The sequence below is a fragment of the Melospiza melodia genome, chromosome 10 (genome assembly GCF_035770615.1).
Source record: "Melospiza melodia melodia isolate bMelMel2 chromosome 10, bMelMel2.pri, whole genome shotgun sequence".
Lineage (NCBI taxonomy): Eukaryota > Metazoa > Chordata > Aves > Passeriformes > Passerellidae > Melospiza > Melospiza melodia.
The window spans coordinates 29,640,969-29,658,076 of record NC_086203.1 but is presented as its reverse complement, the minus strand read 5'-3'; the positions used below and the strand labels follow the sequence as shown (position 1 = coordinate 29,658,076).

The window sequence follows — 17,108 nt, the reverse complement described above, 5'->3', positions numbered from 1 at the left end:
GTCAAAACATACACAGTTTTCCAGCAATGTCTGGGTTTGATTTTCTAGGGAAAGAACACACTGGGATATCAGCAGGGTGGCTGTAGGGTACTTCTTTGCAGTCAGCCATCACATTCCTCCTCCTCTTGAAAAGTCATCAGAGCACTCTCAGACCATCGTATATAAATAAAATAACCCCATTTCTGGGCTGGACCATGCCTGTGTGCAGCCTTCCACCCTGTGATTAAATCCACAGTTCCCTTTTTCAAGGCGTGCTTATCTCACTTGTCCTCTGCCATCTCCTGTGAGGCACCAGCCCCGTTGGCACTTGGAGGGCAGCAGTTATAAAAGAAACCCAGAGGGAGAGCAGCCAGGGCACGGGGAACACACAGCCCCGGCTGCTGGCAGGACTCCGAGATGCCCAGGTAACCTCTGGGGTGTCTGCTGTGCTTGGGGTCTGCCTTGCGCTTGCTCTGCACACTGCCAGGGTCCTGCTCTGCAAAGGTTTGCACTGGGAAAGGCACCTGGAAACTGCTGCTGCTTTGTTGCTTGGGAGGTGTTGGGACGCATCAGCTCTAAGGGAGAAAATCATTACTTTTAGGAGGCTGGTTTTTGTGCTTTGGATTTCTACTGTCCTTCTAAAAGGAATGTATTCCTTGCACAAAGGGAATATTCCCTTTACCCTCTGCTCATTACTTATATAACCAAAACATAATCAAAACTTTGTCCTGAAAACTTACCATATCCATTTTTGTGAGGAGCACAATCCTCTTGTAGCCTTCTAGTTACCATCTTTACTTGAATACACTTATTTTGATTCTCTTTTCAGCATTTTCTCCCATGAAATAGGGTACCACAGTTTGTTCTCAGGGGCTGTGGTCTTACATGGCTGCAGAAATACAGCTTCCAAAAGCTGTGCTGTCAGTCTCAGTCTGGCAGCAAGAAAAGGACAAATAGCATTTTGGAAAACAAAGCAAGAAAAAATAAATTGAAAAGAACAGGATAATAAATTAGGACTCATCTGAATTACAGTAACATTTTATATCCAGTTTCAGTTCACTAACGTGCTGCACAGAAAATATAAGATCTAATACATGCAAGCTTTTGGGCAGAAAAAAATATCTTTAGGATCTTTTTGAAAGTATAGGGAAAAGAAAAATCATAACCCTTAACTTTTTGTGGACAAATTAAAACCAAAAAATCCACAGGTAGCCAAACCCACTTTAAATAAACCCAAGGGAAAGTCAGCTGTTGTAGTTATAATAATGCCTGAAACCAACACACTGACATTATTCAAGTAGATGTGAATGCTAAGCACTTGCAAAACATGAGGCTTTTAAAAGATTTTTAAAAAATAATGCACTGAAGTAATTGCTTTTTTTAGGAAAAAAAGAGTGAATGCTCTCAGCAGTGAAACTAATGAAGCTTCTTTCCCAAAGTTATTTTTTATTTTCAAGGATGTGAGCATAATGAATTTTTACTTCTAAACACAGAGAAAAATTAATATTAGAGTATTTACTGGTCTCATCAGGTAAATGAAAGGATATTTCCTGAAGCAGCAAAGAAAGCCTGATGTCAGTAATTTCTGCAGGCAGAAATGTGTGCTGTAAAGAATATTTGTCCCATTGTCTGTGGCTTGCTACATTTTGGGAGAACCAAAATGCCTGGCCAAGATGTCATTCCATAATCCAACATACACAAAATCAAACTCTGGCTCCCCAGGAACAATCCATTAGCAAACTCCTGAGCTTCAGCTGGCCTTGTGCACATTTGGGCTGTCAGGAAAGCAGAGAGGCACAAAATGTGAATATAGATAATGAGAGGAGTTGGACATTAAAAACACACTCTACTGTAGATGATGTGTCATTTTAATGAACTCAGCACTCAGACTACATTTTGAAAAATAGTTACTGTACAGCAGAATTATTCCAACTGTGATCAGTGGGAATGCTTCCAGTCCCTGGGTTATTCCTGCTCATTACCATTGGAAAATATTGTGTTTTCTGTGTGAGCAATTGCTGTAGTGCCCCAGGGAGGTGGTGAGATTGGGCTGGGGGGGTGCATTTCTCTTCAGTAAGAACATTTTGGAAAGCTGCTGTTCTGAATGCCCATTTTTATATTAGGTTATACATGAATGATTACACTGAGATTTTTTTTTTTTCTCCCAGTAATTCATGAAACCATCCATAAGAAAATGCTGGGTTTAAGCATTAAAAATTGTTGTTCATTGAAATTAGGAACAAAGAAAGCAGTTTCTCTTACACCAATAATTAATGATGGAGAATTAGCCTTGAGGTGAGCAGTGGCTGTGTCTTCAGAGAGCTTTATTGGAGGAGTAACTAGACAGTAAATCCCAGTAAGCAGCTATTTTATATAGAGTGGCAGCTAAAATATGGTTATTTCTGTTCTTGGAGGAAATGGGACTCTCCCCAAAGCCAGTCTACACGAACCCGACTCACCTTCCATGGAGAAATGCTTAAATCCACAGATGCCCTAAACATCCCCACATGAAGGTTTGAAAGCAGCAGCTTTTCAGAGAGGCCTGGCAAAGGGAGCAACATGAAACGTGCTCTGTGTACCTATATTAAATTTAGCTTCCACAAAAGCATTTTCCTGCAAGAAAAGAAGAGTCTATCCCTGCAAGGCAGCAGTTTCACCCCTTTGATCATGGGGATAGATTGTGATCCGTGGGTTGGGTGTTTAACCCTTGGCTTGGCTTTAACCTTTGTTCATTTTTAGCTCCTGTGAAACGGTGCCAAGGCTGGTGGGCTGATGCCTGGCTGTGCCCATCCACCACCCAGAGATGATGGCCAGTGGGATGCCAGCTTTCCTGCTCCTCCTCTGGACAACAAACCCTCCTCCAGGTGCAGGAGGTGAGGAGTTTCCAGCTGCCAGGGCTGTGCCCTGTCCCAGACTGTTCCCAGTTGGTGCCTGGTTTGCTCTGGGAGAAAAGAATCTCCAGTCATGGGGACACAACTTGTGTTGGGGTTTTCTGAGCCTTGCTGGGGCAGTTTTCCTACTGCAATGTGAACTCCTGGGCATCCAAGTTTGGAATCACAGGAGAAGAGAAATGAGGGCTGATCATGGAATCCCAGAATGGTTTGGGTTGGAAGGGACCTTAAAGCCCATCCAGTTCCACCCTCTGCCATGGTCAGGGACCCCTTCCCCTGTGCCAGGCTGCTCAGAGTCACATCCAACCTGGCCTTGGGCACTCCCAGGGGTGCTGATGGCCCTCAGCTGCCTGGGGTTTGGCAAATAAGGGAGAGCAGGCTCTGAAGAGCTGGAGGGGAGCAGATTGATTATTTCACTGCCCTGCTATTTATATGCTAACATTTCCCCCAGCATGAGCTCCTCCTCATTTCCAAGGGAGCTCCAGGAATCCTTCTTGCCCTGTCATTTTAAATTATCCTTCCCATCCTTCTGTGTTTCCTCCCATTTGGGCTTAATTCCTCTGTTCATCATTTTGGTTCTACTCTCACATGCAACTTCTTGTGGCTGTCAACCTTCTCTTTGAAAGCCCCCCACGCTGCCCTCTCCTGCAAGCTGATGGGGGTGAGAATTGTTCATGCAGTTGATCACTCCATCAGCCCTGTGTGACAATGAGGACCAAGATGGAAACTCTGAACCTAATTAACAAGCCAAATGTACTATATCACAGTAATTTTCAAGTTAAAGCTGTTGTAAAAATTTCATTTTTCAAGCTAAGTTTTAATAAACTCTTATTTGATGGGGTTTTGTTTATTTAAAGGTTTTTTTTGGTCAAATATTAGAAATATTTTATAAGGAGCTGTTAAGAAAACATAACATTGAAATGAAATTATTTGCTTGTATTGCTCACTGCTTGCAAAGAGGTATTGCTCTAAACAATTCACTGGATTGGACACTGATGGATATTTCTGTTTTCTCCCTTCCAGTCCAGGTTTTGCCACCTGTTAACTTCACCCTCACAGTCTCTGCATTAGCACAAGTGCTGTTACAGTGGGAGCCAAACCCTGCTCAGGAACAAAACAACTCCACCATTAGATACGATGTGAAAATCCTGAGCCCTGAGCCAGAAGAGGTAAGAGAAAAAAATAAATCAAGGATCCCAAGAAGGCTAAATCCCTGCTGTTCTCTTTTATCTAAACCCATGCTTTGGGAGCTGCAGAGATTCCATCTCAGCCATCCTTGTGGACACAGTTCTGCTGGGGCGAGCCTTGGGAATTGCAGTTTTCATCTCGAGGGGAGCATGGACCCTGCTTTTAACACTGGCTCCCCACTCAGCTCACTGAACTCACCCCAATGCGTGGCTCAGTCTCTGCAGGTCCCTTATTTTTCCTCCCATCCCCTGTGGTTATTTGGTGTTTTCTGTTTCCAGTATGACACCAGCAGCACCCACAGCGTGCGGACAGCGGCGCTTCACAGCGGCTTCTCCGCCCGCGTGCGCACCTTGCTGCTGCAGGAGGGCCTGCAGAGGGGCAGCGACTGGGTGCAGGGACACCTCCCACCTCTGCCAGGTGAGAACACCCACAGAGGGCCGGGGGTTTGTGTTCTGCCCCAATCTGTGCGCTAAACATTGAAAGGTGACAGGTTTTGCTCTTTAAAATAAAAATACGGCGTTTTCCGCTCTACCTGCTACGAAAGGATTTCGTCCAGACCTTTCCCTGCTGCAGTGGAGCCTGGAGTACAATCTGGAGGGGCAAAATGTCAACAACACCTATAAAATTTTCTAACAATGCCTTGCTAAGGCTGAGTGAACCTAGCATGGTGCACCTAGGATATTGCTGCCTTGTTGCACATGAAATACACAGAGCTGCGTGGCACAGCTTTACTCACTGCTTGGGAACTGCATCCTTCCCAAGGCACTGAGCTGTGTGATGGGGAGGGGAATTGGGCGCACAGACACAGCTACAATGGCCCAAACTGGAATCAAAAAGGAAGAAAACAGATGCAACAGACACAGCTACAATGGCCCAAACTGGAATAAAAAAGGAGAATTGGATGCAACAGACACAGCTACAATGGCCCAAACTGGAATCAAAAAGGAAGAGAGACACAGTTATAATGGTCCAAAATTGAATAAATAAGGAAGAAAATTAGATGTAACACACAGAGCTAGAAAGGCCCAAACTGGAATAAAGAAGGAGAATTGGATGCAACAGACACAGCTACAATGGCCCAAACTGTAATCAAAGTGTTTTAACAACAGGAACTTGTTATGATTTTTGCAGTGAGGTTTTCTTTCTGCTCTGTAATTCCTTGCCTCTCCAGGTGCTGCAGAGACCTCTGTCACCAACCTGTCCTGTGTCACCCACGTCACCATCCCTGGCAATGTCTCTCTCCACTGCAGCTGGCTCCCTGGCCGAGGGGCTCCAGAGGACACCAAATATTTCCTGTTTTACAGGTTGGTGTTTGCTGCTTCTCCAGCCAGCAGGGAATTTCTTTACGAGCACCCTGTCTCACCAGCATTTTAATTTAGGTATGAGACACACACAGAGGAATGTCCCACTTACAGCAAAGACAAGTGGAGCAGGAATATTGAGTGCAGATTTTCAAGTACTCAGATTCAACCTGGTGAGATTGACAACCTCATTGTCATTCACATTAATGGCTCCAGCAAACGTGCTGCAATCAAGCCTTTCCAGCAGTTATTTAACCAAAATGCCATTGGTGAGTAGGAATACATTAAAAAATATCAAAAATGTCTGGCAGGATTGTCAAAATGTGAGGAAGCTCGGTTGGATTGAGTGGTTCTTAATGCAGGTGAAAGGATGTGTTGATTTTGTATAGTCATCTTAAGGGAATTGAAAGAAATAACTGGATTGTTTTAGCTAAATTTGATTTTAACCATCTATTTTAAATTATAGAATTGCAAAGCTAAAAGCTAGTAAAGGCAATTAGTTTGCTGTTTGTTAGCTAAAGCATTATTTCCAATATTAATTTTCAGTTGATTTAGTCAATAGACTTTAAAACACTGTTTTTATTACCCTTAATTTTGCAGCCTTTTTTAAAAAGCAGTAAGACATGTGGTGTTCAAGTTAACCCTGTCCTGTAAAGGAAGACATTACAGTCTGGAATAAAAGGAAATATCAGCCATGATTGTCTATCATCCTTCATCCACACAAATAATTTACTTTCCTGCATTAGTTCCATACCTTTTTCTTTTTTTAAACAGATAAGAGTTCTCATTTTCATCACTTCACTAAGAGAAAAAAATCACAAATTTTCTTTTTAGAAATCATCCCCACAACACCAGCTGAATTCCTTTGAATTATTTTCATTTTTCAATAACTTTCCTGCCTACATCTGCATTTTCTTCTTCCTGGAAATGAAGTTGTTCTAACTATTCTATCATTAGTTTAATACTTCTGTGGAAATTATTTTAATAAATTCCTCTTTCCCCAGTAATCTAAATTTCCAAAAATTAAAGTGGATTTTCCAAACTGTTTTCCTATAACTATTACCAGCAATGTAGTTATTCCTCTTAAATCCTTATCTTTTCAGTCCAAAAAGGGAAATAAGTTCAATAATTATAGGTCCTACTTGGAAACACTATCAGGTTATAAAATGCTCCAGGTTTTTAGTATTTAAACTTGTCTCTATAAATAACTCACCTGTATGGTTTTCTTTTTGCAGAGAAAGTGAATATTCCCAGAAATATCAGCATATCCCTGGAGCAAAATGATCTCCTGGCCACGTGGGAGAAGCCAATTTCTCCTTTCCACGAGGAATGTTTTGAATATGAATTTTATCTCATCAACCTGAAGTCAGGTAACAAGCAGGTAATTGCTCCTCCAGCATCCAAGATTATCCAACATTCCTGTCCTCTCCAGCTGGAATTTGCCTTCCTCTTTTCTTCAGTTCCTTTTCAATCTGCAACAAACCATCCCCAAGGAACTTGGGAAAGCAGGACAAAATTGGATTTATTCAGCTTGTGCATCTGGGCTCAGAACAGTTTTTCCCATTTAGAAAATGCTGCATTGAGAATCTGGAAGAAGAATGGAGAAATGAGGCATTTCCCAGGAATTTTTCCTGGAATATTGGTGTGTTAGGAGAAGTTACACCTATAAAAGTGGGATTCTTACCTCCAAAGCAAGGCCAGCAGCTTGCAGTTAATAATGATGATTAAAAAAAAAAACATAAACACAGTTTGAATTTGTTTTCTGAATGGTTGAGTCTTAATTAATCTGTGACAGCACAACTTGTGTTCCTGACAGATCCTGAGCCTCTCCTCCAGCAGTTTCCAGCTGAGGGTGGATGCCAGCAGCAGATATTCCATCAGGATCAGGGCCAACCTCAACCACATCTGCCGAGCCCCAGGAGTCTGGAGTGACTGGAGTGCCATCATTTACATTGGTGAGAATCCCCAAAATCCCACTGCTAACTGGGGAAAACAGTGCTGCCTCACCAGGAGCCTGCCCAGAATTCTCACAGGAAAACAGAGACTTGAAGGAAAAACCTGACTTGTTAATGCCAAGGGGATTTAAATCTGTTCCATTAAAAACAAACTAATTGCAAGAAGATTGGTTTTAAGCAATGCTTTGTGAAATTTCCAGAGATTGCTTTAAACTCAAGGCCTTTTCTTGCATCACTGCAGTTTTTTCAGGTTTTTCCCTGCCCTCATTGTGACGTTCATGCTGGAAATAAATATGAGAGGCCATGTCAGCCATTGATTCACTGAAATTATCTCACCCCTTCAATGCTGAGGGAATAAAGAACATTCTTTTAGCATCTTTTAGCATCCCCATTGCTGGGGAGCAATGCTGCCTAATCAGGAGCGTGCCCAACATCACAAAATTCTAATAGGAAACAGGAAAACAGGAATTTGAACTTAATTTACTGAAATTATCTCACTCCTTAAATGCTGGGAGAAAAAAGAACATGGTTTTAGTATCTTTGACACCTGATCATTGGCCCCATGCTGTTTTGTATTTCCTGCTTGCTGACCAAGTTGTTGTGGAAATACCAGTTCCTTTATCACTGCACGTTATCAACTGTTTGTTCTTAGACATCCTCCTTTGCTCTTATCTCTGGAGTTTCTCAACTTCCTTGTTTTCACTTAAAAAATACTCTGTTACACTCCTGTTTACTACATTTCCCCTCTTGTACCACGAATTCACATTTTCAGTGTTTTGCCTCCTTTCTCCAACACATCCCCTTGGCCTGGCTCACACAGCAAACATGGAAAATTCATTCTGATGGCAAAACAAAATTGGTCTTCCCTAAAAATTTACTTAAATCTCAACAATATCCAAGGACATGACCACTTAACCCAGTTTTTCTCACGGAAAGGAATCTTTAGGGGTTTGTTGCAGTTCATTGGCACAATACAGGTTCATGCCACTTTCTCAGCCCATTGTTCTCTCCTTTATACCAAAATACAAGTAAAGTATTGCTGAAATCAGAAATTCAGCGCCATGGAAACTCTTCTTGAAGCTCTATATTTAATTTCTTATTCTAGGATCAAGTCCTCAAAATCTGCATGTTAATTTGTGATCTGAATACAACCACAATAAACATCTAATGAAATATTCAAATTCTAAACACATTTCAAATAATCTGTAATAACATAATACATTTAATTTCTTTTTTTTTTTCCTTGAAATTCAGGGCAAAATAAACTGGAGAATTCCATAGCCTGGATTCTCACTCTGCTCTGTGTGTCCACGTCCTGCATGTTGCTGCTTGTTGCTATATTATGCCAAATGTAAGTATTAGCATTTTTTTTATTACAATATAACCAAGGACCAGTGTGGGGGGATGTCACAAGCTTTGTTTAATTCTGAGTAAAAGCTGAGTTTGCCTAAATATACAAAGCAAAAATAATCAGCCTCATTAATTATCAATAATAACATTCAGCAAAACTGGTGGGGTAAGAGAGTTATTCAATTTAATCTTATACAACAAACCCATATATTGAGTGAGGTGAATTGTTTACAATTTGTTAAAATCTGTTTGTCCTTATCTCATTTCTTCATTAAATGCACCTGATTGGGTCAGTGATTTCCCCAGCAATCTTCATTTATCCCTGGTGAAAGCTGCTCAGAACATCCCTCATGGCAAAATACCCAGACCCCCAACGTTTGCTTTGGGTATTTGAAATATTGAATTTATTTTTAATTACATTCTGGCTTTGGATGCTGTATAGCAAAGGCCAAAACTCCCCAAATGCACAGCTAGGAAGCCCAGCTGCACTTTGGATTTGTGTCTGTGACAGTTAAATCATAAGTGATGGATTAAAGGCTCCATGTAATGAGAAGTTTCTCCCTGAAACACGCAGCAAGCAGCAATTACCAGTCCACAACAACCACATCTCCCCTTAATGCAAGTGCTAATTCCCTATTAATTTCTTCAGTGCCTTTTTATTTGTTGCATCCTTGGCTGTTTTCCTGTCCCTGCTGTGTTTCCTGTTATAATAAAGGTGTTGTGGACAGGATGCTCCAAGAGGATAACTGAGATGAACTCTGCCTGTGCTGTGGGGCTGTTCTCAGGGCTCTGCTCAGGAGGGCTCTGGCAGGAGCAGCACAGGGAATTCATCCCTGTGGAATTTGTAGGGAAGAGATGAGAATCCTGACTCCATGTTTCAGAAGGCTGATTTATTATTTTATGATATATATTATATTAAAAGAAAATTATATACTAAACCTACACTAAAGATAGAGAAAGGAGACATCAGAAGGCTGGAAAAGAATAAATCATAAATCTTGTGACTGCTCACAGCCTCAACACAGCTGCACCTGTGACTGGTCATTAATTAAAAACAATTTCACACGCTGGGTAAACAACTCTCCAGATCACATCCAAAGTAGCAAAAGAGGGAGAAGCTGAAGCTTCCCAGCTTCCCGGGAGAAAAGATTCTGGCAAAGGATTTTTTATAAAATTTGTCAGTGACAATCCCCATGTCATGTCACACACTTGTCCTCAGCTATGCAGCCTTGAGGTCTTGCTGAAAATCCCCAAATTTCTCTTACTTACATGATTCTTTTATGGATTGACCTGGAGATCTCCCCTGTTCCAGCACCTTCTCCAGTTCTCTCCTCTCTCTTTGGGACAGCAGAACCAACACCAGCCAGCAGCAGTTTGTTCCATGTTTCCTGTGGAGTTCTGACAGCATTTGAATATTACATTTACCCCCTTTGGAGATCCTGAAACACACACAGGGAGAGAAATTAATCCAGGGTACAATTGCACTCAACCTGGAGATGCTGTACTAATACATTTTATGATTTTTAATCCAAATTTCAGGGAGCTTTTCCAGGTTCAGCTGCTTGCTGCTACCTTGGTTGCTCCCAGGAGTTTCCCTCCAGTATAAAATCCCCCAACACCCAAAGGCTCATTACTTTCTCTCTTTGCCAACATGATGAAAATTTTACCTCCCTGCTACTCTGAATTTCATGGAGCTGCTCACCTTATTCCACCCTTCCCTGCTGCTCCTTCTTCTTCTGTAATCCCCAGCCTGCCCTGGGAGGATGGGCCAGTGTGAGAAGATGAAACACAGGCTTGTACCTGCAGATATTAAAAAAAGAAAAATCGAGCAGGTTTCCTAGATCACAGTTTCATTAGTACTCTCTGTTTTTACTGCTCTTGAAAATTCATGAAGTGCACTCTGCGATTCAATCCATGGAATCGTTTCAAATTTCGTGTGATTCCAGCCATTATAAGGGATTTCATTACAGCAAAGAGCTCCATAAATTTTTCTGTCTACTTGCAGGCATCAGGGTTAAAGCCCAGCGTTTGGGAGGAGTGCTGCCAGGCAAAGGGGCCCTGTGGGACAGTTTGGGCAGGCTCTTCCCTTCACTCACTAGCAGAGGCTGATAGAGTCTTGATAAAAACCATAATTGAATGCTCTCCTGGTTTGCTCTCTGCCTTCAGGAGTGAGCACTGTACTTCTCTAGAAATAACATTTTCTCCTGTGAGCCCCCAGGAGGATGGGGTCAGTAAAATGCTCTGGCATGAGGGCACTCAGTGGCCTCCACACCCCAAAATCTGTGTGATCATCCAGGTACCCCCCTTCTGCACCCCTCAGCAGCCCACGAGCAGCATCACCAGCCAGCTTTGGAAAGCTCCATGGGGAATCTCAGGGGAGGCACTCTGACATAGAGTTAAACCAAAAACCTCCTCAATCCCATCACAGAGCAAGGAGAGCTTGTTCTCCTGCCTGTTTCTCATGTTTGTCTCCAGCCCTTCCATGTCACAGCCTGTGGGAGGAGTGGAAATTTCAGAAAGGCAGACACAGCACAAAACCCAGACCCTGAAATGCTGATTTAAGGCACCAGGGTCCCGTGGGGTGGGACCAAGGCCTGAAGGTCCAAGCAGTGATAGTGGAAAAAGGCTGTGCCTTAACCTGTGCAGACAGAGATACCTGGGATGCTTTTTGTGACGAGATCTTTAACCACAGAACTCTGACTTTTCAGTAACCTCCAAAAAAGAACAGCACCATTCTGAGGGCACCACCCCAGCAACGACCTGAGGGGCAAAGCAGCCCCCATGGACACACTCTGCCTCATTTCTCTGGGCATTTGTGCACCTTCCTTAAGTGCTCCCCTTCCAGAAGTGATGTATAATTTATGCTTTTTGCTGCCTCAATAAATAATTTTGGTATGGCTCCATCAAAATCTTTTCTTGGCAAACAGCACAATGAGGAACACACCAATCAACAAAAAAAGCAAATGTTTCTCCCAAAACACCTCCCACCCTGTTTTTCCTCCCCATATTCCCATTTGTGGCTGTACAATTCCCTCCCAAGGCCTCATCCTGTGCAGCAGAGGGGAGAATCCCACAGCTCGTGTCTGTGGGGTGTGTGGCCCTTCCCTTCACCTGATAATTAGTGAACATCAATGTCACCTTCAAGGCAGCAGCAGCTCAGCCAGCAAGGTTTAGCTCCAAGCTGACAGAAAATATTATTCCTCCTCCCCAGGAGAATAGCAATAGGATAAAGGTAAACTTGACAGAACTCAGAAAGCCTCTGGAAGAAGAATAGTCCTAAGAACATAAGCACTGAACTAAAGAGACATCAGCCAGGGAGATTGTCACAAAATAAAGGGGGCAGAGGAGCAGATCTGGCAGATTCCTCCAGAACAGAGCCTGGGTACCCACTCTGGGCTGAGCTCTCCTCACTCAGGCCAAGCTGCCACTGAAACCTGCCCCTTCTGGACACAGTGCTGTGCAGGGCTGGAGACAGCGAGGGTGTTCAGCAGCAGCAATGTGAGACCTGAGCTCTGGCACGCACCAAAGACAAGGAACATCCCTGTGCTGTGAGCCCAGCCAGGGAAGGGTCTCAGGGGTGTGAGCAGGGTGAGCTATCACAGCACTGAGCGGATCCATTTGCTCTCAGCTGTCCCTGGTGCCTTCCCCTGCCCGCTCCCAGCTCCCTTGGCACACAGTTATTTGTGGGTGCTCTCCTGCCACGGGCCACTGGCAGTTTATGGCCAGACACCAAAGCCTGAGCACAAGGCAGCTTCAACAGCTTGTCCTGGCTGTCCACACGAGGCACCTGACAGCAGAGCCCTTGGGAGGAGGAGCAGAAGTGTGAACAGACAGATCAGAGCAATTCAGCTCTCCCCAGACAGCCCCAAAAGCCCTGGCACAGGATGGGCACAGCCTCACCCACCCCTTCCTGTCCCCTGCCTGTCCCCAGGGCACAGAGGTGACCTGAGGAGTGGCACAGCTGCCCAGCCCCAGGGGGGACCATCACCTGTTGGAATCCTGACTGCTAAGAATTTTTAACTTTCTGTGCTAACAAACACTAACTCCAAAAAAACCCACTACGTTTAACCTAAAACCATAGGAAAAAAACTTCCAAAATTAAATAATAAAACTAAAATTATAAGTATATAATTTAAATAAAAGTGTGTAATATCACATATTAAAAACTTAAACTTGGCAGTTAGGGTTCCAACAATTATCCCTGACAGGAGGTGCTGCAGGCAGAGCTGGCTGCTCTTGGGGCTCAGCACGTGCTGCTGCTGGGGCCCCTCATCCCCCAGGAACAGCACCTCTCACACCCCTCCACTGCTGTTTCTTACAGAAACCACGTTTGGAGTAAACTGTTCCCACCAATCCCAACGCCCAGCAACAAATTCCGAGACCCTTTCCCAGTTGACTATGAGGTAAATAACTTCTTTTCCTTTTTTTAAACTAAAATTAATGCTTTTGTTTGTGTGCTGCTTTTTCCCTGTAAGGCTGAGAGCAAAGAGGGTCACAGAATCATTACATCTCAAAAAGATCTCCAAGACCATCAAGTCCAACCCCATGAGCACTAAATCTATTGGATTTAGCAAATCCTGAGGCTGATTTTGCCATCCTCCCTTGCTGTGGGAGATTCTCACCTCGCTGTGTGGCTCCTTCCTTTGCTCACGACAGGTCCCAGTCTGCTGCAGCTCTGGCTCTGCTTGCAGGTGTTGTGGTTTGGGAAGGCTTAAAAAGGAACAGAAGGGTTAAAAATGAAGAGAAGGATTAAGTGATATTGTCCAGGTTTCCCCTTTGCTGGCTCCATTCCACATTCCAGCAGAATTCCTCTCCGGGTTTCCCCTTTGCCAGCTCCATTCCTGACTCCATGCTGGTTCTTTGTTCCTACACTGAATTTCTGCATTTCTGAATTTCTGAATTTGGGGCTCACCCGTGGCTCTGCCCTCTGCAGGAATTGCAGTTTCTCCCCAGACAGACAGAGACTGCAGGGGGGCTCCTGGAGAGCTGCTCTTGTCCAGCCTCACAACTCAAAGTTGTTAAGCCGAACTTAAGCCTTTCTGGGTTTGCAGTCACTTCTGATAAATACTTTTATCTTACAGATGAGATAAACCCCTCATTGTCTGCTCAGCACCTTGATTTCCATTTGTCCCCTTGGAACAGGGTTTGATTTTTGCATGTTGTTCTTCCTCCATGGTCTGGTTGAGGAAACAGGCTTAGATGATGATCCTATAATGTTTGTTTTTAATTAAATGGTGCAAAACACCCCAATTTGGGGCATCACACCTAAGAGCATGAGAAATAGCAAATATCAGTGCTGCAGCTGGAAACGTGAGCTTGAAAAGGCAGGTTCAGGTTCTCACAGCAGCTCTGCCTTGTTTTCACTCCTCACTCCAGGTGAGCTGGCCCTGCTGGGTGACACCAGAGGCACCAGGGCCACAAGGCTGGTGGCACTGCCAGCGGGGCTGTGACATGAGCCAGGTCCTGCTGAGGCCACCAGGGAGAGGGAAGTTGTTTGCTGGGGACACTCAGTTCCTAAATTCGGTGTAAACAGGGCTGAGGTGACGAAAGTCCTGCAGGTGGTGGCCGTGGGAACCTGCTGGACCCTGCAGTGTCACCTGCTGGCCCCTGCAGTGTCACCTGCCACCCTGCAGTGTCACCTGCTGGCCCCTGCAGTGTCACCTGCTGGCCCCTGCAGTGTCACCTGCTGGCCCCTGCAGTGTCACCTGCCACCCTGCAGTGTCACCTGCTGGCCCCTGCAGTGTCACCTGCTGTCCCTACGGTGTCATCTGCTGATCCCTGCGGTGTCACCTGTGGGTCCCTGCAGTGTCACCTGCCACCCTTCAGTGTCACCTGCCACCCTTCAGTGTCACTTGCTGGCCCTGCAGTGTCACCTGTGGGTCCCTGCAGTGTCACCTGCTGGCCCCTGCAGTGTCACCTGCTGTCCCTATGGTGTCACCTGCTGCTCCCTGCAGTGTCACCTGCCACCCTGCAGTGTCACCTGCTGGTCCCTGCAGTGTCACCTGCCACCCTGCAGTGTCACCTGCTGGCCCCTGCAGTGTCACCTGCTGGACCCTGCAGTGTCACCTGCGGGTCCCTGCAGGGCTTCCCAGCAGCTCAGCCACTGCTGCTGCTCCCTTCTGCAGCCCTGTTTGTGCAGCTCTGCCAGGACGTGGCCCCATAAATGGGCTCTGTAAGGGTGTGATCCCATAAATGGCTCTGCTGCTCTGTATTCAGGAAAATTCCTGTTCCTCAAACCATGATCCCTCACTGCCAGAGTGCCAGGCCCTGGAGAAGGCTCTGCAGGGCAGTGGTGGAGGCACCAGCCCTGGAAGAGCTCAAAAAGCTCCTGGTTTTTGGATGTGGCCGTTTGGGATAGGATTTAGTGAGTGTGGTGGGATGTGACTGAAGGTTGGACTTGATCATCTTGGAGGTCTCTTCCAGCATTAATGATTTTTTGATTCTGTGCCCTCCAGCTCCTCCTGGGCTCCTTGTTCTTGGCTACGAGGGGTGGCCACTGTGGGAGAATTTGGCAAGTGGGGAGTTTGGGGGTGCAGGGCTGGAGGGACAGAGGATGAGCAGCTCAGTGAGAGCTTCAGCCAGAGGGTGAAAACCCTCCTGTTGAACCCAATGCTCCTGAGCTACTCAACCATCAAACATCTTGGGTTAATCCTCTGTAAATGCACCAGTTTGAACTCTCAGCTCTCCCCCAGCCCACACCAGCCCTCCACTCACAGCTCCAAGGGGTGTTTGCTTTGCAGAGAGCACGGACCTGCCCCAGCTCCACGGAGACCGAGGTGGGCAGCCTGGCTGAAGGCTTCTCCTGCAGTGTCCTCGACGACTCCGTGTTCTGAGAGGCTCCACGAGGTCACCCAGCAACGCTGGAGAGGGCTCTGTGTCACCTCTCTGTGTCCCTGCTCCCAGTGGGGACGAGGATTTGCCTGCACCAGGTGCCTCGTTGCCAAACAGAAAGTTCCAGCTCAAACAGGATGGAAGCTCATGGTACAAGGGCTGTGTAGGGAAAACAAACCTTGGAAAAGAGCCAACGGGTTCATTTTTTCTGGTTGGCACCTTAGTCTTTTGGGTGTTCGTTTTACCTTGGTCTGACAGCTGGAGATGCAAACTGGGTTTGGCATAGCCCTGTGGATGCAGCAAGGTGGTCCTGGCAGTGACCAAGAGGGGTCAAACACTGGGAAAAGAAGGAAAAACGTGTGAAGCACCCAGTGCTGTCACCCCAGTGCTGCACAGCAAGGCCACCATGAGAGCAGGGACACTCACCTGGCCTTTGCTGCTACGCTTTGTAACAAAACTGTGAATTTCCACCTGAATTTCCACCCTGGGCTCTGACCTCCCTGGCTGCAGCCCATGAAGTTCTCCTGTCTTGCAGAATTCCTTCCAGGTCCAAGAAACCTCCTGTCCATGGAGCTGGGTCAAACACGCTAACGAAGAATAAAAATAAAGATTTGATCCAGCCAATAAGTTCTTTGGAAGGTGCCTAAAGAAATGGAGTTTCCAAGTATAGACTAAAAATAATTATAATAAATGAGGCAGTTCTCATCTGGGTGAAGTAGCATTGCTCCATCAAAGTTAATGTAGCTCATTAATATAACATTGATGCCTCCAATGTCTCTCCTGCATGTGCTTTTAATGGATTTGAGGGCCCCAACTTTAACTCTCTAAAATCAGAATTTCATTAGTAAAATCCTAAAAATGAGACTAAAGAGAATTCACTTATTGGAATGTATTTTATGTCATACCTTCAAGTGGCCCAATAAATAAAGTGTCTGCACATAATTCCATTCCCATTAATGCCAAGCTACTGCTCAGGTGAATGCAATACATTTAAATATATTTTGCATGTCAGGTCCTTGGTATTTCCAGAATGAGTCCTCATGGGGACATGAGGGCTGGATGGCTCGCAGAGCCAGCAGCCACACTTCTACTCACCCTGGTAAATAAATCCAACGTGGTGTAAAGCAGGAGCAGCAGCATTTCCCCAGCCAGGCTGCAGGTCCAGCCCACTCACCTGTAGTGATGTCAATGCTGGAGAACCAAGGGTGCAGGATGAGGACAATTCCTGGCTGAGCTCCTCCTCATGGTCGTGATTCCTGGAGGAAAATCTTCACTCCAAGCTGCACAGGGGAAAAGGAATTTGCCCAGGATCCCAGGCCACTCCCAGGGCTGGGTCAGTTTTGGCACCACCACATCAGATCTCCAGCCCCACACTCCCACAGCACAGAATCATTAATTTCTCATTTTTTTCCCTTCAAACCCAGCTCCCAACCCCCTTTTGCTCCTGCCCTGCTGCCTCCAGGACAGCACCCCCAGGAACTGCGCTTTGCCTTCCTCTGGAAAGGACAATTCCACTTTTCTTTTTCAAACCAGAATTGTGCTGCAGGGCTGGTTTATTTTTCTGCTCTGTGGTGAGGCGTGCTGCAGCGTGGGCAGGTGGCAGGGACCTGCAG

At 45.4% G+C, this 17,108-nt stretch overlaps 1 protein-coding gene across 1 annotated transcript; it reads left to right on the top strand.

Annotated features, from left to right (window-relative positions):
• Nucleotides 1–273: 273 nt before the first annotated feature.
• Nucleotides 274–16,359, top strand: IL5RA (interleukin 5 receptor subunit alpha). The gene is made up of 11 exons (XM_063165048.1): nt 274–404; nt 2,719–2,852; nt 3,894–4,039; nt 4,337–4,475; nt 5,230–5,362; nt 5,438–5,628; nt 6,595–6,740; nt 7,176–7,314; nt 8,569–8,665; nt 12,986–13,067; nt 15,405–16,359. Exons 2-11 carry the CDS (start codon nt 2,783–2,785, stop codon nt 15,495–15,497), a joined length of 1,236 nt encoding a protein of 411 aa, XP_063021118.1. The 5' UTR covers nt 274–404; nt 2,719–2,782; the 3' UTR covers nt 15,498–16,359.
• Nucleotides 16,360–17,108: the final 749 nt, after the last annotated feature.

Excerpts from the sequence above, each read along its gene's own strand:
- IL5RA (XM_063165048.1), top strand. The coding sequence starts at position 2,783 with ATGATGGCCAGTGGGATGCCAGCTTTCCTGCTCCTCCTCTGGACAACA. Across the intron at positions 5,629-6,594 it reads ATTTAACCAAAATGCCATTG|AGAAAGTGAATATTCCCAGA; the intron begins GTGAGTAGGAAT and ends TTCTTTTTGCAG. Across the intron at positions 13,068-15,404 it reads CTTTCCCAGTTGACTATGAG|AGAGCACGGACCTGCCCCAG; the intron begins GTAAATAACTTC and ends TTTGCTTTGCAG.